At 39.1% G+C, this 24409-nt stretch overlaps 2 protein-coding genes across 5 annotated transcripts in view; one reads left to right on the top strand and one right to left on the bottom strand.

Annotated features, from left to right (window-relative positions):
• Window positions 1-8: 8 nt before the first annotated feature.
• On the bottom strand, window positions 9-23173 carry p2rx1 (purinergic receptor P2X, ligand-gated ion channel, 1). Of its 4 annotated transcripts, none has more exons than XM_077240710.1 (14): window positions 23118-23173; window positions 19837-20039; window positions 16646-16790; window positions 15490-15561; window positions 8418-8496; window positions 6846-6933; window positions 6007-6087; window positions 4176-4317; window positions 3276-3421; window positions 2879-2969; window positions 2729-2794; window positions 1971-2066; window positions 1290-1334; window positions 9-1185 (listed from the first exon to the last, which is right to left on the bottom strand). In XM_077240710.1, the coding sequence occupies exons 2-14, from the start codon at window positions 19980-19982 to the stop codon at window positions 1180-1182; spliced, it is 1203 nt and encodes a 400-aa protein (XP_077096825.1). In that variant the 5' UTR covers window positions 19983-20039; window positions 23118-23173; the 3' UTR covers window positions 9-1179. The 4 variants fall into 4 exon arrangements, with proteins under 4 accessions (XP_077096825.1, XP_077096827.1, XP_077096828.1 ...); XM_077240712.1 differs by lacking the exon at window positions 23118-23173 and adding an exon at window positions 20189-20368 and having other exon boundaries at window positions 19837-19942; XM_077240713.1 differs by lacking the exon at window positions 23118-23173 and adding an exon at window positions 20189-20217 and having other exon boundaries at window positions 8430-8496; window positions 19837-19942.
• The window catches only part of LOC143748638 (multiple epidermal growth factor-like domains protein 9), a 140223-nt gene continuing 137498 nt past the window's right edge, over window positions 21685-24409 (top strand). The window contains exon 1 of the mRNA XM_077240704.1: window positions 21685-22335. Within this exon, the coding sequence (XP_077096819.1) occupies window positions 21825-22335 (511 nt within the window). The 5' untranslated portion in view covers window positions 21685-21824. The remainder of the gene's footprint in view (window positions 22336-24409) is intronic.

The raw sequence follows: 24409 nt of genomic DNA, 5'->3' as shown, positions 1-24409 counted from the left end.
CCTTTATATTTTGTCATTTAGGGTTTTATTATCATTTTTTATGATAAAAATGAGCATGGAATCAATCGATGGAACCTAATGATACGTATTACAGTAGTACTTTTGTACACAACAAAACCAAACAATCCTTCCTGGTGCTATCTGATTTTCAAATTGTTCAAGAATGTAAATTCTTAAAAAAAGGTCAGAGAAAATCTAGGTAGATTCCAACAAAGAAAAACTAAGCCATTGTAAATAAATCTAAAATACAGACAGAGTTATCAGGATACTAGTACATCCAGGGTTTTGTATCATCCTGAAAGGATTTGGTTTGGTTTTGATTTGAGTTTAAATTATTTCGTTATGTCACCAGAAAGAGACTGAGTGTCCAGAAACTCCGAACTCTGATCCTCTATCTGTTTTTAGCAGCAACCACTTTACAAACAAATAAATATATGGGCATTAAAGCACAGCTAAGAAACAGATTTCCTGGATGAGCGGTTGGGATGAGTAATCATTATTCAGCAATATTTGACCATTGAATGCTGCCATTGACCATTTAAAATCAGTCCAGAGAGCTGTGTATAATAATAATAATATAAAAGACTTTTGACGTTGAGTGCCTTTTTGGCTCAGTGTTTCATTAATGAGCTAAAGTAAAAACTAAAGGCCTAAACCATCATCATTCTGTCTTTTAGAGCTGGATAGTTTCAGCGTTGGATGCTTCATTGACCATCTAAAGCTTATTTCACACAAATATCAGGGGGTCACAGTTTGCATCACAGTTTGACTTGCTACAAAAATAAAACCTGTACAAAACACCTATCAGTAAAATAATAACTGTTTTAAGGTGATTCAGTATCAAGATTTGTATATGGGTGACATCCAGACATTACCCTGTTTGCAAAAAAAAAAAAGTTGCTGCAAACTCTGTAAACCCTGTAAAGACCTCATTAAATTGTTACTTTACAGTCCTGAGCCTCTCAATATTAACACACCTAGTGGAGATTAGCTGCGTCTTGAGTCAAAACAGTGATTGGATATGTTTTCTTAGTTGTTTGGGAAGGAAATGTCTGACATCACTTTTCCTTTCTAAAGGACAATTGTCTGGCCGTCCTGCTTATGCTCCAGTGTTGAGGTGGTGTTGTTTTGTTTTCAGTGCAGTAACTTTAGTCAGTCATCATGGCAGCCGTCTTGACTTCACTCCTGTGCACAGCAAAGATCTAAATTACTGTGACTACAACTAAAATTGAAGTTGTTTATGGAGATATGCGATCATTCTTCAGGGATGCGGTTGAATGGTATGTTACCTTCGGTAGTTCTCTATCTTTCTGTAGTGGAGGCAAGGCTGGCTTCTGTGGATGGAAAAATGCATATCTGAGATTATCAAACACAAAGTGTTTCTTTCTCAGAGAGCTGCTAGAGTGGGAGTCCTGCTGGTTAAGATGTGCCCTTGCTTTCTTTTCTCAGTAAGAGACAAGTTTGGTCAATTTGCAGTGTTGCTACGGTAACTATCCCTGCAGAGATATCTACAGGAAGCCGTGGCGCTGCATAGACTTGAATGCAATGATTTCCCTTACTGCCCACGTGCATACGGATCAAAAGTAAGATATTTGCTGAAACGTGTGGTTATAGGACCATATATTATTTTCCTCTCTCACACACACTCCATCAGTTCAAGTGAGGCGTGCTTTGTATACCATATGGGGGCATTTGAATTTGCGTATCCCTTTATGTTTTCTTAATGATACTACAGGAATTGTGCTTGATGTAAATGTTTGGAAACAGTACTGCATCTGCAACCGCTCAAGTAACAATTTACTTGCATGTCATCTAACTATGTATCTCTGCTGCCATCTAGTCTAGGCTATGGGTAGTGAACTAGCATAAGTAACCAGCAACTACTGTAACTATCCATGAAAAGCATTAAGTTACACACCAGCAATCACAAAGGCAGGATACTGTTTATTCATTCAAAAGTCAACACTCACCTCTTCCTGGACTTCTGTATGCTTGAATTTCATACTTTTGTAGAAATCTCTCTTTGGAAGTAAATATAGAAGGAGCAAATCACACACGACGGTGGCCTTAAACGAATTAGAACAAATATTAACTCACTTCAGTGAACTTATAGTTATGAAATTAACTGTATAATGTTACAAGAGATTTCTGTTTCAAACAATTGCTGCTCTTTTGAACTTTCTTTTCATAAAATAACCCTAAAAAACATTTCCACAATCAGCATAACAGTGTTCAACACTGATCATATGATTCAGCATATTAGAATGATTTCTGAAAGATCATGTGACACTGAAGACTGGAGAAATGATCCTGAAAATTCAGCTTTACTGTCACAGAAATAAATACCATTTAAAAATATATATAAAAAACACAAAACAATTGTAAGAATTTTTTTCACAATATTACTGCATTTACTGTATTTTTGATCAAATAAATGCAACCTTGATGAGGATAAGAGATGACTTATTTTAACAATTAAAAAATTGAATTCAAAATTATTTGACCACAGTGGACCAATCAGAATCTAATATTTCATAGAGCTGTGCAATATAGTTCCACATAAATGCATCTTTAACATGGAGAATAGAACACATTTTTTTCCATCTGGTTTCTTAACCTTGATTCCTTTGAACAGTAGAATCCAAAAGTGGAATCTGTGGTTAAATGTAATTAAGGAAATTATACCAGGTTTATCTCTTTATGATAGTGTATTATCTGTGAGACTCACCACTCCAAAGATTCCTACTCCTGAGCCTATGGCCGTCAGCGTTGGAATGATATCAAATTTTCCCGCCTGTAAGGAATAGTGTAAACAAAAATTGAAATGTGCATGTGCCGTAATTTCTTTGTAAATTATCCATAAGAAAAATATGCTCACCCGTCCATGAACAATGATGTCTATCCGTACACCAAACACCTTCATTAGTGTTCTTTTCTCCACGTTATTCTCCACATAATATTTAGCAAATCTGAAAGAGTCAGTAGCACATAATAGTTCAAATATAGTGAATCCTGAAGATATTAATTAATTATTTTGGAGATCTCATTGAAGCTAACAGGCTTATGAACAATACAGTACAGCAGGTTTTACCTTTTCTCAGCTTAGCTATAATTTTATGTAATGCTGTAATGATATTGGTAAATAATCTATGATTGTGCAGTGAAAAATTCTAAAATATTTCATTATATAACCGTGTTTGTCTCTTTAACAGTTCTGGTTTGAAAAAGTTTGTTTTCACAAGGTGATTAAAAAGGGAATAAACTTTCTTACCTACCTAAAATTGTATCCCAAAGATGGTTTCTCCACTTTTTCATTTTTCCCTGTTCCATAAAGACCATAGAATTCATACTTTGGTTTGCAATGTCTGATACTTAGGTCCAGATTGCAGTCCCAGTCAATGAGGACGCCTATAGCACCACCCTAAAACATCACAAATACCATGAGTATTATCAACTTCATCAGTCTTCTCCAGTCGCTACAACATAATACTCTTGTAAACCTTTTAATAAATAATGTCATAGTAAAAATGTTATATTGGATGTGTTGAAAATTGAAATAGATGTATTTGCAGCAGGAGGAAATTAGCATTTAAGCCATAGGTTCCCTGGGAATTTCCTACGTTTTTAAAGATATTATTATTACGGAAGCTTGTTTTCACCTCTGAAAAAAGGACATTTTAAAATAAGAATTTGAAGTCAATTATAAGATTTGAAGTCACAATTAGGAGATGTGATGTAAGTCAAGTCTTACATCATGCGAGTAAAGTCACGATTGTAAGAAATAGTCGCAATTATGAGAAATATAGTTGCAATTGCAAGATGTTATGTAAACACTTAAAGATGTAAACATTACATCACATAAAATCACAATTATAGAACAACATATGAAGGTCTCTTCAAGTTTTGTTGAGCACAGACCTTAAGGCCAATTCACACTGCACTGACAGACACCGACCAACGACAACAGCACTTTGTCAGGTTCTGTCAGATCTGTGTATTTTTTCTAATGTCGCCGTCTGTTGGTGTTGTTTTCGCTGATTGAACATTTTCATGTACAGTAATCTAGTGATTCTCCTTGTTAGACGTCAGTGCAGTGTGAATTGGCTTTATTTTACTCGTAAAGGAAAAAAAATTGCTGTGTGTGTATTTAAAATCACAAGTGATGAAAAACCTACCACACGAGCTATGTCAGAGAAACTTAACCCGGAGCGCTCAACAATGTCTCCTAATCTGAAGATAGGACACAGTGGATCAGTCTTGGGGTGATACAAACAGCTATTGATGTAATTCTGGTCCACACTCTCCACCAAGCTACTCCTAGAGAAAGAAAAAAGTATGAGGAGAACGTTCATCTAGTAGACAAAATTGATATATTTCATTTTAACCTGGCCTTAAATAATGTGTAAAGTACCATTGATTTACAGTTGTGGTAAGAATTATTGGCACCCCTGGTAAATATGATCAAAGATGGCAACCTTGATCAAAAATCTAACCTTTCATTGAAGTAAAATAATTGAAAATGGGAAAAATCACATAATGAATTAAAGGCTTTTCTCCAAAACACATTGGCCATAATTATTGGCACCCTTTTATTAAATAGTTTTTGCAACCTCCTTAAGCCAATATAACAGCTCTGAGTTTTCTTCTATAATGCCTGAGGAGTTTGAAGAACAACTGACAAGAGATCAGAGACCATTCCTCCATACAGAATCTCTCCAGATTCCCAGATCCATGTTTGCGCTTCTTCTCTTCAGTTCACTCCACTCATTTTCTATAGGGTTCAAGTCACAGGACTGGGATGGTCATTACAGAAGCTTCATTTCATGCTCAGTGACACATTTCTGTGTTGATTTTGATGTTTGTTTTGGATTGTTGTCCTGACGGAAGATCTAACCAGCGCTCATTATAAGATTTCTAGCAGAGGCCGTCAGGTTTTGATTTTTTATCTGTTGGAATTTACTAGAATCCATGATGCCATGTATCTGAACAAGATGTCCAGGACCTCCAGCTAAAAAATAGGCCCACAACATTAAAGATTCAGCGGTATATTTAACTGTGGGCATGGGGTACTTTTTTATCCCTGTTTGCACCAAACCTTTCTGGTATGTTTGCTGGCAAAAAGCAGTTTTCTTTCCTCAGTTTCATCAGACCATAACCAGGCCCTTTTGAAGTTCCAGTCGTGTCTGACTACTAAATATGCTGGAGATTGTTTTTGGATGAGCGGGGGGATTTTTCTTGAAACCATCCCAAACAACATGTGGTGATTATAGGGGTTGTTTGATTTTTTAAAAATATATATTTTTATTATTTTAGGCTTTCTGGCCCCAAGGCTCAACTAATCTCTGCAATTCTCCATCTGTGATCCTTGGAGAGTCTTTGGCCACTCCATCTTTCCTCCTAACCGTGCATTAAGACAATATAGACACACGTCCTCTTCCTGGCAGATTCGTAACATCTTTAGTTTATTGGAACTTCTTAATTATTGGCCTGATGTTCAAAATGGGGATTTTCAATTCTTTAGCTATTTTCTTACTAGTCACTTTATATATTGTGAAGCTCATCAATCTTTTGATGCACATCAGAACTGTATTCTTCGGTTTGACACATTGTGATGGATGATTAAGGGAATCTGGCCTTTGTGTTTCCTCATAATTAATATCCTGTTGTGAAACAAGAAGTCATAGCTAAACAATTTCTTGTTTTGAAGAAAACATTTATTTCATAATGTGACTACCCCTCCTTTTGTTTAATATGTGTATTTTCCTTTTTCTCAACAAAAGTTCATTTGAAAAATGCAGGCTTCCTACAGTACCTCCATTGAAACCCCTGTTGAAGACACCTGGTTTATAGGAAAGGCACTTTTAAAATATTATTTTCTAAGTTAACATTTTTTCTTTTGCTTTCATATCAGATTTAAAAAAAACACTATTTGCTTTGAATTGATTTTTTAGGAGTTGCCATTATACCACAAGGAACAACAAACAATTTGGAAAAGAAAGCATTTACCTTACTACATTAAACTGGCGAAAAGTAATGGAGTTTTTGATGAACAGTGTGTAGTTTTCTGCTGTCTGCAGGATTGGAGGGCTACATGAGGGACAAAGCAAAGTTAAATGGATCAGACTGTGGGCTGATTCAAAACTATTTTAAATACAATTTGTCACATGCTCCAGGTATAAACAAACATTTATGTAACTGCTACATGTAGTTTGATTCACTTTTTCCCAAGATTTCTACATAGACATGAAGTTCAAGCTATTCAGAAATGGTGAGTGTTTGCTGTTTAATAAACAGTAACAAACTTAATTATAGTCAAACTATAATACATTGCTGGCATAATACAATGCTGCTAACAAAAAATTAACATGCAGTAGACGAGTATATACAAGCAAGAGTTTGTTGTTAGTCGCCAGCTGCACACATTCAAAACCAATGTTACTCACACCAGAAACAACACAACCTTGATGTCCGTTTTTTTGCCTTCCCGCGTAGATCTCTCCAGCACTGGAAAGCTTTTCTAATATTAACTCGGGTCCTAAAGCTCTTGCCTGATCACAACTTTTTCCAATGATATTCCTCTGAACTTTACTCTCTCGTTAATGTCAAATCTTCAGAAATCTCCAAATCTCCCACTCTCTCTTCTCCCCCATCATAAGTGTATACACCCCTTACAGCTGATTGGCTACAAGTTTGTTGTGGTGCTCTGTCCGATCCACTTTCTTTCTTTTATTTATTTTATTTTTTTTAATCGATTACTGCACCTTTAAGAAAAATAACTGAAGTCCAGTTCTGTCAAAGTCGTGCCACATTGATTCTTACAATAATAATAAAATAAGCATCCATACTCTGGTATTTGACGGTCATCTTCAACAGGACACCAGGAGTAGATCTCACAAGTACTGGTGTTGGTGACACACTTGCCCGTCATGTGCCCTGAAAGAGAACATAATGTCGTAAGGGATGTAGGAGTATAAGAGGTTTGGAGTGGATCAGAACAGACTGAAACAAAAGCTTGATCAAAACATAATCTCAAGGGATGATCATTGGATCCAAATGTCTGACTTCCCTTGTGAAAATGCTTTGATTTATATGTTTTTACTAATTTGGATGTATAGATGGATTCAATTAGAAAAATACCCCTCTTTGGAGCACGTGATTATGTTTTGATCAAGCTCTTGTTTCAGTCTGTTCTGATCCACTCCAAACCTCTTATAGTTGTAATATTTTTTTTAAAGTCACAACGATTCCATCAGTCTAGCTATTTAGGAATGCTTTCATCAGATTGCAGTTGGTCATATCATATGTTTGTAATTTCAGTCATTCTCTTTTTACACATTGCAATTCATTTACATTCAAACACTGAACTTGCATGGTGGTAGCATGGCATTGACAAACCTTGTGTAAGGATTAAATACACATAACATCAAATACTCATCAAAGACATAATTATACAATTAGCATGAAATAAAATGCAGTCCACAGCATGGCATAAACAAGATGGTTGTGTGTTTTCACAGAAAATGACTGAAGTTCACAGAGTCAGTATGTAACAGGATTAGTAGAACATGATGTATTAAAGTTTGTTGGAAGTTTGTGCCAGTCATCCACGACTGAATTTCAGGAAACTATGAATTACTGCAATGTGAGATAATTATGTTTACTTATGCCTGTATGTCTGCTATGCATGTGAAACTTAGTCAATATTTTAGTATTTGTGACCAAGAGCTCAGAATCTCAGTCAATAATGTGGGTTTGATTGCTTTTTACATTTTTTTCATTCATTTAGCATGAGTTTAATTTGTTCATGTTTGGGTAGCAGTGGGATAATTTAGCATAGCTCCTGTTGTAAATGACAAGGTAGAATTTGCCAACTGAGAATGTTTGGAACCTAGAAAATAAGAAAAAAAAACTTGAATTCCTTTAATTCAATTTGCTTTGTATCTCAAACATGTTGCTGCTGCTAGTAATTATTAAATTACACTTGGCAAGTGAACTAAATCTGGATAAGAGCCCTGTGGAACTCTGGGAATTACAGACATCAGTGAACAATGGGTAAAATCCATCAAAGAGCAAGAGAGCAAAGCATGTTAGTCATGAATGTTAGTGACTTACGCAGACGGCATGGCTGATTTGCAGTTAGAAGAGCGAAAGTTCATTAGGCCCCCAGCAATTCTGAGTGGAACTGAAACCAAATGCTTACGTGCAAGTGCACCAATTTGTTTGAATTTTGTGGTACATATCTTAGACCGCTGGTGCACTGATTTAGTTACCAGTCAAGGTCAAAGGGATAATAGAATGGTCATGAGAAGACACTCAATAGCTGAGTTCTTCTGCCCCCCCGGCTGCTGCTAGCGATGAGAAGTTAGTCTGCTGTGCTGGTGCCTTCTGTCGGAACAATGAAATGGATAGAACTTTACCATTTCCCGTACGTTTGTATTTGCCCTCATCACAGTCTGCGTCCGAGGTGCACTTGTTCTTGTTCTTCCCATCTGGCAGCTGAAACACACAAGATGGGAATGCACTTTAATGTCTATTAGTGTTTAATTAAGCCTGAATTTGCATGCTTGAAAATATACAAATGTGAGATCCAAATGAGACAGGATGCACAGAAGGGGCAGAATAACCACAAAACCTAATTCTTGATACTCATTTGTTTAAGCAAAGCTTTGCAGGCTGGGCAGTAAAGTCAAGTGAAAGACAAATAAGACTGAGGTAAACCGAGAGCATGAATATGAATGAGATGGTAGACAGGATGTCAATGTATAAAAACAACTTAGATGGATCAGATAACACAGGTTAAATGTATGGTTGCCAAGTTCAGCTGGTGAAATAGCCTACTTTTTTTCTTTCAATCGACCACACGTAGCAAAAAAAGTCTCTATGCCTCATGTGTACTAAAGACTCAATTAAGTGCTAAAATACATTTGAGATTCAGTCACATAACTCAATTGTAGCCTATCTGTTGTAAAAAATGAATTATCCTATCATACTAATAGGGGTGTAACAATATATCATGTCACAATATATCACAATACAAAAATGCAAAAACGCGTCCGGGTCCAGGTAAATCGCGTCCACACCATAGTCCACACTCTAAAAATAGCTCACTGAAAGTTCTAATAAACAGGTATCGCGCTTATTCAAGCGTGAAAGAGAACTGGATGCTAGCGCGCTGTCGTGTGCGTGTGCGTCAGGCAATTCACAGACAGCGCCAGAATCCAGTTCTCTTTCCCGCTTGAATAATAACACACACATTTATGCCAAAATGTCTGTTTTGTCAATTGTATCCTCACAAGAACAGTCTTAAATTAGTTAAATAAAATCTTAAATGAACGTCAAGAGTAAATGAGAAAATTAAATGCGAAAGATCCTGTCATCAGCGACTTCTTAAAGGGACAGCAGCCAATTCTCTCTGTCAGTAAAGTTAACCAAAGAACAAAGGGGAACAGAGCAAATTACTCACTGATCTTGTCACGTGACAACTAAAGAAAACTAGGTGAGGACTCAATTGCAAAAGAATAGTGATTTATTTAATAAAAGAAACATAAAGTAAAACAAAAACCCACAAGGGGGAAAAACATAATATAAAACAAGGCCAGGGCGGTGTAGACGACCCATCGGAAGGCCAAGGTGGTGAAGTCGACCCATCGGGCGGCCAGGGCGGTGAAGACCCCTCGGGCGGCCATGGCAGAGAAGATCCCTCGGGCGGCCATGGCAGAGGCTCAGGAACAGCAGACACCGGCTCAGGAACAGCAGACACCGGCTCAGGAACAGCAGACACCGGCTCAGGAACAGCAGACACCGGCTCAGGAACAGCAGACACCGGCTCGGGAACAGCATACACCGGCTCGGGAACAGCAGACACCGGCACGGGAACAGCAGACACCGGCACGGGAACAGCAGACACCGGCACGGGAACAGCAGACACCGGCACGGGAACAGCAGACACCGGCACGGGAACAGCAGACACCGGCACGGGAACAGCAGACACCGGCACGGGAACAGCAGACAGCGGCACGGGAACAGCAGACACCGGCACGGGAACAGCAGACACCGGCACGGGAACAGCAGACACCGGCACGGGAACAGCAGACACCGGCACGGGAACAGCAGACACCGGCACGGGAACAGCAGACACCGGCACGGGAACAGCAGACACCGGCACGGGAACAGCAGACACCGGCTCGGGAACAGCAGACACCGGCTCGGGAACAGCAGACACCGGCTCGGGAACAGCAGACACCGGCTCAGGAACAGCAGACACCGGCTCAGGAACAGCAGACACCGGCTCAGGAACAGCAGACACCGGCTCAGGAACACCAGACCAGCAGACACCGGCTCAGGTACAGCAGACACCGGCTCAGGTACAGCAGACACCGGCTCAGGTACAGCAGACACCGGCTCAGGTACAGCAGACACCGGCTCAGGAACAGCAGACCAGCAGACACCGGCTCAGGTACAGCAGACACCGGCTCAGGAACAGCAGACACCGGCTCAGGAACAGCAGACACCGGCTCAGGAACAGCAGACACCGGCTCAGGAACAGCAGACACCGGCTCAGGAACAGCAGACACCGGCTCAGGAACAGCAGACCAGCAGGCACCGGCTCAGGTACAGCAGACACCGGCTCAGGTACAGCAGGCACCGGCTCAGGTACAGCAGGCACCGGCTCAGGTACAGCAGACACAAGAACTGTAACAGTCACAAGAACAGACACAAACACAGAACAGGCTGGACAGGAACAGGCACTGAAACAGGCACTGGCTCTGGAACAGACATTGGCTCCAGCTCTGGTACAGGCACTGGAACAGGCACTGGCTCTGGAACAGACATTGGCTCCAGCTGTGGTACAGGCATTGGCTCTGCCTCCGGCTCTGGAACAGGCATTGGCTCTGCATCCGGCTCTGGAACAGGCATTGGCTCTGCCTCCGGCTCTGGAACAGGAGACACGGGTATGTCCAGGATCCGAGCCAGACGCTCCAGATAGTCCAAGTCCATGAAGGCAGACGGCACTGGCTCTGCCTCCGGCTCAGGAACGGGCATTGGCTCTGCCTCCGGCTCTGGAGCGGGCATCGGCTCTGCCTCCGGCTCTGGAGCGGGCATCGGCTCTGCCTCCGGCTCTGGAGCGGGCATCGGCTCTGCCTCCGGCTCTGGAGCGGGCATCGGCTCTGCCTCCGGCTCTGGAGCGGGCATCGGCTCTGCCTCCGGCTCTGGAGCGGGCATCGGCTCTGCCTCCGGCTCTGGAGCGGGCATCGGCTCTGCCTCCGGCTCTGGAGCGGGCATCGGCTCTGCCTCCGGCTCTGGAGCGGGCATCGGCTCTGCCTCCGGCTCTGGAGCGGGCATCGGCTCTGCCTCCGGCTCTGGAGCGGGCATCGGCTCTGCCTCCGGCTCTGGAGCGGGCATCGGCTCTGCCTCCGGCTCTGGAGCGGGCATCGGCTCTGCCTCCGGCTCTGGAGCGGGCATCGGCTCTGCCTCCGGCTCTGGAGCGGGCATCGGCTCTGCCTCCGGCTCTGGAGCGGGCATCGGCTCTGCCTCCGGCTCTGGAGCGGGCATCGGCTCTGGAACGGGCATCGGCTCTGGAACGGGCATCGGCTATGGAACGGGCATCGGCTATGGAACGGGCATCGGCTCTGGAACGGGCACTGGCTCTGCCTCCGGCTCTGGAACGGGCACTGGCTCTGCCTCCGGCTCTGGAACGGGCACTGGCTCTGCCTCCGGCTCTGGAACGGGCACTGGCTCTGCCTCCGGCTCTGGAACGGGCACTGGCTCTGCCTCCGGCTCTGGAACGGGCACTGGCTCTGCCTCCGGCTCTGGAACGGGCACTGGCTCTGCCTCCGGCTCTGGAACGGGCACTGGCTCTGCCTCCGGCTCTGGAACGGGCACTGGCTCTGCCTCCGGCTCTGGAACGGGCACTGGCTCTGCCTCCGGCTCTGGAACGGGCACTGGCTCTGCCTCTGGCTCTGGAACAGCAGACACGGGCATGTCCAGGATCCGAGCCAGACGCTCCAGATAGTCCATAAGTGCCTTGGGGACCACACGAATGGGCATTTCCTGATCTGTCTCAGACTGGGCAGACGGGACGTGCACAGTCTCTCGCTGGGCAGACGTGACGTGAACAGTCTCTCGCTGGGCAGACGTGACGTGAACAGTCTCTCGCTGGGCAGACGTGAAGTGAACAGTCTCTCGCTGGGCAGACGCGACGTGAACAGTCTCTGACTTGGCCCCTCTTCTCCGCTGAGTCCACATTTGGTCGGATCGCTATGTCACATGACGACTAAAGAAAACTAGGTGAGGACTCAATTGCAAAAGAATAGTGATTTATTTAATAAAAGAAACATAAAGTAAAACAAAAACCCACAAGGGGGAAAAACATAATATAAAACAAAACAACAACAACTTCAAAATCAAACATACCGGAGGTCACGGGAAAACAGGAGACGTATACAAAACATTAGACAACGATCCGACAAAGACTGCAAACAAGAGGAGACTTAAGAAGGGAACAAATCAAGTGGGGACAGGTGGAAGAACTAAAACAATAATCAGGTAACGAGGGGGAGGGATCAGACAAGGACAAGAGCACATGGCCCAAAATAACAAAACACCCATGTGCAACACAAGACAGGACAGGCATGTGACAGATCTTGTCTAAAGAACGTTTGTAGTTTTAATAAGGATTAATCTATTTATAATTTATGCAGTGCAGACTATTTGATAACCTTATTCAATTTATGTATATTTCGTACCTGTTAGACAGGAAGCCCACAGGTAAATATGACATTTATTATGGGTTTATGTGAGGATTGTTTAAAGTTCACTTAAATTAAAAGTTGTTACATTTTTTAAGCCTATAAATGTTTCAAATTTAGGGGGGGGGGGGGGGGGGGAGGATCCTTTTCATCAAGACATCAGTAGCTATATTAATATCATTGATACTTGTCTTCATTTATAAAAAGATGCTATTACACAATTATTAAAAATATTCTGTCTTTATGTTGTTTTTAAATTACAGTGGGAATTGGGTCTCACATAATTTAAATTTTATTTACACACAAAACATTAATGGTAAACATTTTTGAATTTATAAAATGATTCTCTCAAGTCTTGGAAATCGGCCCCTATTAAACAATAAAAAAAGTAAGAAATCTTTTTGTTATACATAGTTTAGTAGCCTACTTTTATTATCGGCAGAATTTATCATTATAATCAACTTAATTATTTCCTGGATTTTGTATCACCATAATCCCTAAATGTATGTAAATGCAGGAAATGGGGTTCACATCGAATAAAAATTCCCCCATTTTGGAGTTTACTTTTTACTCAGTTACATTTCCCCATGCCTGCTCCAAGTATTTATTACACTGGCTTTCCAAACCAATGAAAAACTTGGTTTTATTTTGAAAAAAAGAACGCGCAAGCACTTTGCCAGCATACGCTCACATAGCAGTCAGTTCGCCATTCTGGAAGATGACCGCAGAAACAGGTGAAGGTGCAGCTCTGCCCAGCAATGATCCTGAGATCCCTTGTATCTTGCACATCTTCTGTTTGATGCAGCTAATGTTATGGAACATGTCTATTGCAGAGCTGCCAACTCTCACTCCTTCAGTGTGAGACTCAAGCAATTGACACTTTCCACACGGTCTCACGACACAAATCCATTTTCTCACGCAGAGAAAAATCGCGAAGCAAAGAGGACACTGACACCGACAGACAAGACAGAGTAGGTTACTTTTGATATGGAACAAATTCTCAGCTCTCAGATTCTGCCAATTTTATTATGAAATTCAAACAATAAATACCGTTTTGGGGCTTTTAAATGCGATGTGTCAGATAGCTAGCGCCTGCTATATTGGTTGCCGTTAATCTCTTTACTACTAGTTAATTGTAAATAAACACAAATGAACAATAATAGGTAGCCTATGTTGAAAGATACAGTACAACTTACCGAAATGTATATACCTTATACATAATATCAATAAATCAGTGTTTTTCAACTGCAGATAGAGGTCAATAAATCAGCTGGAGAACAATGTCACATAACGTTACATTTACCTCAGGGAAAAAAAAAAACATTTAATGACCATAGTATGTTAGTTGGCTAGAAAAATTAGTATTTTATAATATATGTAATATTAGTATAAATTAGTATTTTGTTAAATGTGCACTATATATTTATTATATTTTTACTTATATCATTAAAATATTATAAAGTTGTTATTATAATAAAAATCACATGTATTTTTAACATGTAATAATACCAGCTGACAGGGCTCTCTGTAGCCTATGTTTACAGAATTAGGTGAGATTTTCTTAATTTAAAAATTAACATGTATCTACTATACCAAATATTTATCAAAATGAATCTATTGAATCAAGATCAGAATCAAACCACAATAATTGAATTGAAATTGTAAAATTTGTATCAAAGAATGGCCTACCAATCATTGCACCATAATATGCTGTCACTAAACTTAATGAAATTGTTTAGAATTGATGCAAGGTGCTTCATTGTCTCTTATGATTGCAAATCTAACAAATTCTTAATTGCAGTATCTAATAATTTGTTCAATTAAAACAGATCAATTGTTTTGGGAGTGATATGCAATGTTTAATTATTGATATTTACAGTTTGAATATTTACTTTTTACTTTCGGTACTTAAGTACGTTTTAAATCGGATACTTTTGTACTTTTACTCAAGTGATGTTTGAATGGAGGACTTTCTACTTTTAGTGGAGTCGTTTTTTTTAGGTATATATACTTTTACTCGAGTATAATTTTTGATACTTTTACCACCCCTGCATTTTCGTCTAGTTTTTATTCGTTGACGAAAATGTCAATAGATTTTCGTCATAGTTTTTGTCATTCAAAACTAGTTTTTATAATTTAGTTATCGTCTCGTTTTCGTCTGTGAAAAATGCCTTTGATGAAAATAATGACGAAAATTATTCGTCAACGAAATTAACACTGTAATGCAGTGGAGGAGATAGCCTTGCCAAAATCCTTCACATTGAACTAACATTGTAACGTTAGGCTTAGGCTACAACACAATTTGCTGATCTTACGTAAGCTGACTAGCCGACAAGATTACTTTCCATTATAACGTTAATGTTAAACCTGTTAACTAACAATAAAGTTAGAGAAAACAATTATATTGTTGGCAGATAACAACACTTAACTCAAAACTAATGTCTGTCCAAATTAGCACCAGAGAATTTCTCATTCCATGGGAAAGCTGCAGCCAGGGGCTTTTCAAAGACGACACTGCCATTATCTTGACTGTGATTGGCCAAATGACTCGCGTTTTGTAGCCTACCAAAGGTGTTTGTGAAGAAGGGAAATGAATAAACGTGGTTTCGCCACGTGAACCACGTAATTTCTCAGTAAACGCATTTACTGAATATGCCAAAGCCAGCCAACACCCCCCCCCCCCCACGATAACCACAATAATAAAAGACAACGGAGATGACAAAAAGAGAGAAATCTTTACCTCAGGACATGTGTCCTGTGTCTGTCCCACAGTGGAAATGTAGTTGGTCATCACAACAAAAGATGAATCGCCCTAGAAAACAGAACAGAAATTACTTGAAGGGATGCAATTTCAATCCCTAAACTCAACCAGCATACAGTGGGTTACAAGAGTGCAAGAGTGTCACATTGAATTCACATTCTTTCTCACTGTATTTGGTGATGCAGTAGAAAGGCTCCTGTTTTCGACACCCCTGCATGACATGATGAATGTCCTATTTTGAAAACAAAAACTAAACCCAAAACAAACGGCAAAAAACAAAACAAAAAAACAAAAAAAACCTGTACATTGGTTCAGTATTAAAAGCTTTTACACTTTTTGTGTAAATAGACATGTTTGGTTACTCATATTCTTCAAAATATTTCCTTTAGTGTTCAGCAGAAGAAAGAATCTCATACACGTTTGGAACAACTTGGAGGTAAGAAAATGATGGCAGAATTTTCATTTTTGGGTGAACTATCCCTATAATGCATCATTGCAGAATAAAAGTACTTTAAACAGTAGTGTGTAAAGGATGATATTTGTTATCGCAATGGACAATTTGATGTTTACTTTTTTGGACATGATATTATCTGACTATCAAGAAGCTTCTGGAGCCACTCCTTTAATTGCTAAGTGATGACGTGTCTACTTTTCTGTCAACAGTTGGTCTGTTTCTTATTGCCCTGGGTGATTTCTGCGCGATAACAAAACATTCTGAAAACGCTGCAGGCTGTTGGCATAAGGTAAATAATTACAGGCATTTTCAGTTATTTGTTAAAAAAATATATCTTTATGATCAACTAAGGTGTCATATTGTTCAATGTGTTTCTATGTTTCCCTTCTAATAGTGAGTCACAATTGAGATGTTTACTTGCCTTGACATTGTTAGCACTTTGAGTGAGAATAACCTGAAGCAGCGTGACTGTAAATGTTTACACAATAAGAGTATTACCCAGGACACTTATACCAATTCCAGCACTTTTCTGGATTGGTAATTACCCAGTGAGTTACCTATATCTGCATTCAAATGCATGTACCGATAAAACAAAATATATATACCGAAGTATATAAATCAAGACCCTCTGAACTTTTCAAACAATGAGGTTTGAGGTCAAAATTAAGAGGCACTACCCACCTGTTCAGGAAAAACATAATCGGCTACATCCCATATCCTCTCCACTCCACTGATGTTTGTGTAGGACACACCCTTCATCTTGGTGAAGATGGAGCTTATGGCAGTATCCACTGTCTGGTAGCCTTTCTCATACATAAATACCCACCTAATAAAAGCAACAACAGCAACAAAAAAACAACAACAAAAAAATCATGAACATTACGATCTGCCATAATCAACCTGCATTCTGAAGACTACAGATTTAATCACAATAATTCACAATTATTCTATAACCATAAATTAGAGATATTGTATTTCAAAATTATTAATTATAGTTAATGTACTCTGAATGGCAAATTGCATTAAAATCAATCTTTTACAAAAGATTTTTACTATTTATCCAAAAACATGAGATTTCATGAAGCCATAAAATAATATACCATACAGAATACATTATGACCAAAAGATCCCATTCTTTGATAAATGGTTACACAAAGGAGTATATCTGATATATTTTGTTGATTGCGGACTAATATATTCTTGTTGTTGATAATGTAGAAAACATTTTACTTTTTTTATCTTAATTAATTTTATAAAACATTTTATTTAAGGAATTCTTTCTTTCTTTTCATGAATTCTCACAACACACATTTTGTCAATGTTGAACTTTTGCCTCACTTTTTGGATTTAATATGTTCCTAATAACTTTCACCCAGAATTACTTGCATTTTTTATTGGTTTCTGAATAACAGTACAAAATATATTTATAATTGCATTATTTTATTTGAGTAAAAAGCATATAGTGTATCCTTATGATATGCACTATTAAACTTGCCCAGCAGTCGGAGGACAACTTTTAAATGACATGAGGCTGTTACTGTTCTTTTTGCGTTTCAGAATGTTTGTGTGTGTTCACATAGTTCAGCCATCTTGTGTCATAAAAGTAGGATGAAGCAATAAGATGTTGGCCTCATGCCCTCTAACAAGACAGAAAACGTTATTCTTCCCTTTGAAGCATGACTCACTGCCTTATCGTCTGACACACCTAAAGATGGCAATGGCTCCAGACCGACCAAACTTGCCAAACAAATGCTACTGCACAGTGTTTATCGACTTGATCAGTTTGTTTCATTCAGATTACCTGACTACAAAGACAAACAACTTCTACATGACAGATAACAGAAGCACCTTCCATTGTGTTTAATGCTTATTAGCTTTGAATTCCCAAACAAATACTTCTGTCAGCCTGCTGTGTTTTTGGACTAGAACTGCATTTGATTCATTTAGAGTGGTCTGCTGATGTTCACTGATAAACTAAAGGGAGTAACAGAGAGAAATGCGACAGCAGCACAACTTTTCAGTTGTTCTATGATCACTGACATTAAAGGGATAAATCACCCAAAAAAAGGAAAATTCTGTTATCGTTTACTCACCCTCAACTCATACAGGTTTGGAAAAACTTGAGGGAGAGTAATAGATGACCTTTAAAGGGATAGTTCACCCAAAAAGGGCCCAGGATTTACTCACCCTCAAGTCATCCTAAGTGTATATGACATTCTTCTTTCAGACGAATAAAATATTAAAAATATCCTGGCTCTTCCAAGCTTTATAATGGCAGTGAATTGCTGTTTCTGTTTTGAAGTCCACAAAAGTGCATCTATCTAGAATTTTACTTTGTAATGTGTTAAATATGAATATTTTTCTTACACAAACTCATAGCTTCGCTTCAGAAGGCCTTTGTTAACCCCCGGAGCAGTGTGGAGCACTTTTATAATGGATAGATGCACTTTTGTGAACTTTTGTGAAACAGAAACAGCAATTCACTGCCATTATCAAGCTTGGAAGAGCCAGGACATTTTTTTTTTATATAACTTCGATTGTATTCGTCTGAAGAAGAATGTCATATACACCTAGGATGACCTTTAAAGGAGGTTTATTTTATAGTCACTTTGTTACAGTAAAATAAGCTAGAAATTGCTCTTTAAAGTAGCCTAATAATTGCAAATTGCCATTTTTTTCAGTGTAGATGTACCACCTAAAGTGGAAACAGTGAAGTGTTGCTATATACTGTAACCGGCACTTTTCCAAATGAGTTATTGCTCCAATGGCTTTATATACAGTAGTCATTTATTTGAACAGACTTACAGTATTCAACATTTATTTGGTTACTGTAAATGCAAATTGTATTGCTTAGAGCAGAGGTTTTCAAATTGTTCCTGGAAAAATCTAGAGTAAAACTGTAAAAATGTAAATAATAATCGTAATAAATTAAATAAAGTGTGTGATTAAAATAACATTAGTTGTTAATCTTTTAAATAGATTAAATTAATAATAAATAAATGAATAAGAATTTTGATTCATATAAAGAAATACAATTAGAATAAAACTGCATAAATAAACAAATAAATACACAATACATTTAACAGTATATAGTGAGTAGAAAAAATATATAATAAAGTAATATTTTAGATTTAATATAATATTTTTTTAGTATGTAAATGGTGTTTATAAAAGATGGGACGGGGATCCCTAACATGAAGTTGATCTTTTTTGGGGGGTCCGTGGTATCTAAAACATTGAAAATACCCACATAATGTCTTTACTGTTAATCAGTGTACTGCTCAATACAGGTTTGAATTACATAAGAGGAACACTCAGTGTTTGTTAACATCTGTCAAAGTCTGGTTTTCCCCATGACATTTTACCGCTCAAATAAATGTTTGCTTTTATAAACAAGTCTGTATGCAACATTCATATAATCAGCATCGCATAAGTATAGCCTACACAGACTAATAGTTATCTAATACATACTGAGGGCTAGCTATTAGCTCTAAGACTGGAATTGAGCTGTTGCAATATTATAAGCCATTACAACTAAATCAGACACAATGTAAAGCACGTGGACAAACTTTTAAGCAAATCAAGCTCTCAAAATAAATCTCATCTTATTCTAATTTTCTTCAGAAACAAGTCTGTCTGTTTTGAAACAAGAACAGTTTGATGGTGTATTATCCTAATGCATTATCCTAAATGGTAGGCTACATCATGACTGCACTTAACTGTTCAGTTCAATACAAGGCTTGAGCCGTTCGTTTGTTTGCATTCTGTACATTTTTTTGCTCTTGTTGAAGCATGTTCTGTTTCGACAATCATGCTCGAGTTTCTTCTGCTTTTCTTTTTCAGTTTTTTTAAGAATAAAATAAATCTCTTACCCAATGATGTAGGATAGAACGCCCAGCTGAATGATTCGGCACACAACTGCAACTCTTCTGTTCCTGACCAGAACCTGCCGAGGAGTTTCGTATTCAAAGAAGAAGTCTGAAAAAGATCTCTGTATTATGGATTTCATTTTTGTCATTTAAAGGAAAGGGTAGAAAAATGTGATAAATCCTCCTCTCTGTGTTATTGAGATGTCCTAGAAAACAATGTAAGATGTGTGTAGAGTACTGATCTCTGACTTCCTTCCTCCCTTCACCTTTATCTCTCTCTCTCTCTCTCTCTCTCTCTTTCTCTCTCACACACACACTCTTCTAAACCAAACACTTCATAAAGTAAACCACCCACTTTGCGTTGTCTTCATCCCCCCTCCTCTTGTGACTGTAATACAAATTCATGTACATGCGGATAAACTTCTTAAGGGTGGAGTAAGAACTCAGTGTCCAATTGCAAATAAAGGCTTAATGTCCACCACACATCTGTGATGTCCCTGAAACATCCTACTCTCTCTCTCTCTCTCTCTCTCTCTCTCTCTCTCTCTCTCTCTCTCTCTCTCTCTCTCTCTCTCTCTCTCTCTCCCTCCCTCCCTCCTCTCTCTCTCTCTCTCTCTCTCTCTCTCTCTCTCTCTCTCTCTCTCTCTCTCTCTCTCTCTCTCTCTCTCTCTCTCTCTCTCTCTCTCTCTCTCTCTCTCTCCTGAATGACTGCTAAAGATACAGATTAATTTGAAGCATAATGAGACATCTCAGTTCATATTGCTCTATACAGTGATGGTTCGCCACCATCACCACCACCGTGGATCAATGACCAGCCAAAAATGCCTGCAGTGATATGAAATTCCTTGATTCAAGGAATGAATATCATCAAGTGCACAGGCTTCTCCAGTTTACACTGACACATGTCCTTATGTAAATTGCTTAACAATGTGGTGTGCATATAGACAGTGGCTTTATATAGAATATATTTACATATTGGAGTATCAAATAGGCTACTGCAGGTATTTTTATCATTCCCATTTTCTCTTTTTTCATGGTCATATGGATATTTTAAAATAAATTATTACATTATATTTAATTTAATTAATTATCCTAATTATTGTTGAAATACTAGTAGTAAAATGAATTTTGCTCAGAGCGTCGCTCTCAGTCGTTGAGCAGCTTTGACAACAGCTGACAGCGTGTTCTTTACTCATGGTGCGTCACCACTAGAGGGCGCAATTACTCCGTTAGTGTAGGCGACTTTTATTATGCGTCTTTCTCGTTCTTTTGTTAAGCCTGTTTTTGTGCGAATGGAACAGTAAAAATTATCCATTAACAATCAAGCCATTAAGATAGACTCAATTAAACGCCGTTAAATGGTCCTCTTTCCATAATGTGGTTTTAAGCACAGTTATTATACGGGTTATGTTTTCTTGATGTTTTTTGTGTTAAATTGTACAGGGGATATTCTGTCTAAACAATAATGCACAAGTAATGTGTGTACTCTAAACAGTTTAGGCTACACACATATCATACATTGTGTTAATAACGTACATTACAAAAAGAATATATAGAAATCCATGTTATAAATATTACATATATAGCCTCGCTATTTTGCATTGCAGCAACTTCCCGCAGTTTTCTTTGAGAAGGTTTCAATATCACAGCAGGCTCTCGGTAGTTTCTCGCAATATTTGAGCTGTTTTCTTTTGTCACTTTTCAAGACAGCTCATTGAGTTGTCAGTTTTGAGGCTCCTCCTCACAGTCGTATGATCGGTGCAGTGTTACGTCAATCTTAATGAAGCCTGCGCTCTGATTGGTAGGAGGCTTGGCCGTTGCTGTAGTAGGCGGGGTTTACAACTGTCAGTCCCGCTGGAGTGAAGCCGTGCTCTTCACAGCGCGAGTGGACAAGTGGAGAATGAAACACGGATTCGATAGTAGGGAAAAAAATGTTCTGTAGAACTAAAGGATACAATTGAAACGTTTCACATGGGGAGTTAAAGAACAAAATGACGTGTATGCGTTACACTATGTTACTGTTCTCAGTTTTGGAGTTATTGTTGTTTGGATACACCGCTGGTTTGTCGCGTACTGTACGTCGCTTGAGCGATGAGAACGCGCCTCCAGGCGCGAGACTACCGCGTGCTGTGTTGGGTGAGACGTTGGAGGCGACCACCATCCCAAACCACTTACAAGAGGACGACAGGGACACCAGGTTTTCACCTTTCACCTCCACAATGACCATCACAACCAGGGATTTCAAAACCACTGGCAAAACTAACCAACCAAAGCCCTTCTGGCTGACCACCACGGCAGCGCTTCTTACCAAAACAATGAACCCAACCTCCAAAGGCTGTCAAGTCAGAGAAAACTCCACAACACTAAACATTACAGCAAAACCCACTTCTTCCTCTCCAATTACTGGCACAGGAAACACAACCCCATCTGAACTGGATACTGCAAAGAGTTCATGGGCAGTGAAAAGCACCTCAAAGCCTCTTGTCGTGACCACTGAGAGAGGTAGGTTCGGTTCACACTCAGTTCTCCCTTTTCAGTGACATGAGGATGACGAGTATGCAAGTTTGTAAAACGTAAGTTTTCCAAATGTGCAGTCCATTTGGAGCGCGTTATACCATAAAGAGCAGACCCTAGTGTGTCCTTGAATTTCTTTCCCAGGCTCTGCAAAACAGATTTTGAGGGATTTGCAATGTTTAGGCCTACACCTCAACAAGCTGTTCAAGTGTGGTACATTTATTATTTTATCTTCGTTACAGCATTCTGACAGAATATCACACTGTTCCTTCTTTATAGTCACAGGTTCACAGAGTTGTTTACTGCTTCCAGAGGATCCGTTACAACAAACCAGTAGGCCTACCATTTTTATCCAGAGACACTCCTTTGTCTCAATTCTCTCTGTAGGTTTTGTGGTAATACTGATTATCAGCTGTAACAAAAATGAATTGACAGATTAAATACTTTCCACAAACCTTTAGTACTTTACAGGCAGCTGTGAATCTGAAGGACATTCGAGATATGACCAGTTGTGCAGAGACAACCTTCTTAATTGCTTTAATGTGATTAATTACCACCTGACTTCCAAAAGGGAAAACAGTCATAAATCTTAAACCTTCCACTCGTTTATCTTGAGTTACATGGTGTCAAGCTAGCTTTGAGAATAAGGATGATTAATTTTCATTAAGGTCATCCAGTGTAGTATCAGCACCTTTATGTCTGCTTTATCAGTTTAGTTGAATTACATGTTTTTGTCTTATTCATAATCTTTCATCTAGTCAGTTTCTTACTTGGAAAAAGGGTGAGAAATTCCTCCTATTGGTATCATTAAATTCTCTCAGTCTGAACTTGGATATATTCAGTGCAGCAGTGGGGTGAAATGCAGTTAAAAGAAAAGTGAGGCAGCCGTATGAGGTAGGACATAATCAAAGCTTCAGTTAAGACAGTATGGATTCTGCAGCCCATCTGGACTTCATTTGAAGTGATTGTACTGCTGGGAGACAGGTGTTTGAGATTACAGTTAATAAAAACCATCTTATTCTATGTAGCATCCCAAAGGCGACTAGTTCTGTGTCTGTTTGGGATTTGTTTCTGGATTTTAGCCCTTTCCCCTTGTTTCCCGAGACAGAGATGACATAATTTTAGGGTAAGAGGCGACCCGGATGGCATCTTATTAGAAAGCTCAACCTAAAATCATGGGCATAATATTCAGGATCTGATCAAGACATTGTGATGATGTTTATAAAATGTTTTGTTGTGATGATTGCATAAGAACATCCATTGGATTTTGTTCTGGCAGCTAGATTTTTTATCTACAGTTCATGTTTAATATTAGCAGTGGTATGGGGAACCTAAAAACATTCACCTCATTCTGTCACAAAATGATTTCAGACTCAAATAACACCTACACAAGTTATTGTCAAACCAAGAATCAGAGCGAGACACCTTAACTTAAGCTACGTTTCCTTTAACGTAATTCACTCCATACTACAGACCACCCAAAATGCAATTTGACTTTTATTATTACAAATGTTAGTATTGTCCTCTTTATTGTGTTAGTACAAAGCATAGTGATCATTAATCAGTCTTGTAGACGCACTAATGCAGCATTAGCTCTTGGACACACTGGTAATTGTCTAATTTCAGTTCCTTGCATTATATTCTCTTTTTTGCCCTGTACAGTCCGTTTCAGCAGTGGTGTGTAATAGACAAGCAATGAAAAAAGAAATATGATTGGGGTGAAATCACGCGTTTCATCTTTATACTTGTGGATGGACACATTACATGTATGTTGTACAGAAATTAAGTTTACCACAATTAGGAATAGTTGCATAACAACTACAGTTGTTAGTTTAGCCAGAGACCGTCTGAAGTTTAACCAAGAAAGACATGACAAAACAGGGTTAAAATATGAAAAACTCTTATCATATAGTGTGCTCTTCTTTGTAGCCAAGTGTGTGCACAGTACAGCTACAGTATGTGATGTTTTGTTCTGAAAGATTTTTCCTTCATTTCAGACATTTTCATGTTTAAATGTCAATCTCCTGTTAAAAATAATTAAAGATTTACGAGAATGCAATTT

The sequence above is a fragment of the Siphateles boraxobius genome, unplaced genomic scaffold, assembly GCF_051911475.1.
Source record: "Siphateles boraxobius isolate OS27281-9 unplaced genomic scaffold, OSU_SipBor_1 24, whole genome shotgun sequence".
Lineage (NCBI taxonomy): Eukaryota > Metazoa > Chordata > Actinopteri > Cypriniformes > Leuciscidae > Siphateles > Siphateles boraxobius.
This window is presented reverse-complemented; position numbering and strand designations above follow the sequence as displayed.

Excerpts from the sequence above, each read along its gene's own strand:
- p2rx1 (XM_077240710.1), bottom strand. The coding sequence starts at position 19,982 with ATGACAAAAATGAAATCCATAATACAGAGATCTTTTTCAGACTTCTTC. Across the intron at positions 3,422-4,175 it reads TCTCTGACATAGCTCGTGTG|GGTGGTGCTATAGGCGTCCT; the intron begins GTAGGTTTTTCA and ends GTGATGTTTTAG. Across the intron at positions 2,970-3,275 it reads TCTTTGGGATACAATTTTAG|ATTTGCTAAATATTATGTGG; the intron begins GTAGGTAAGAAA and ends TGACTCTTTCAG.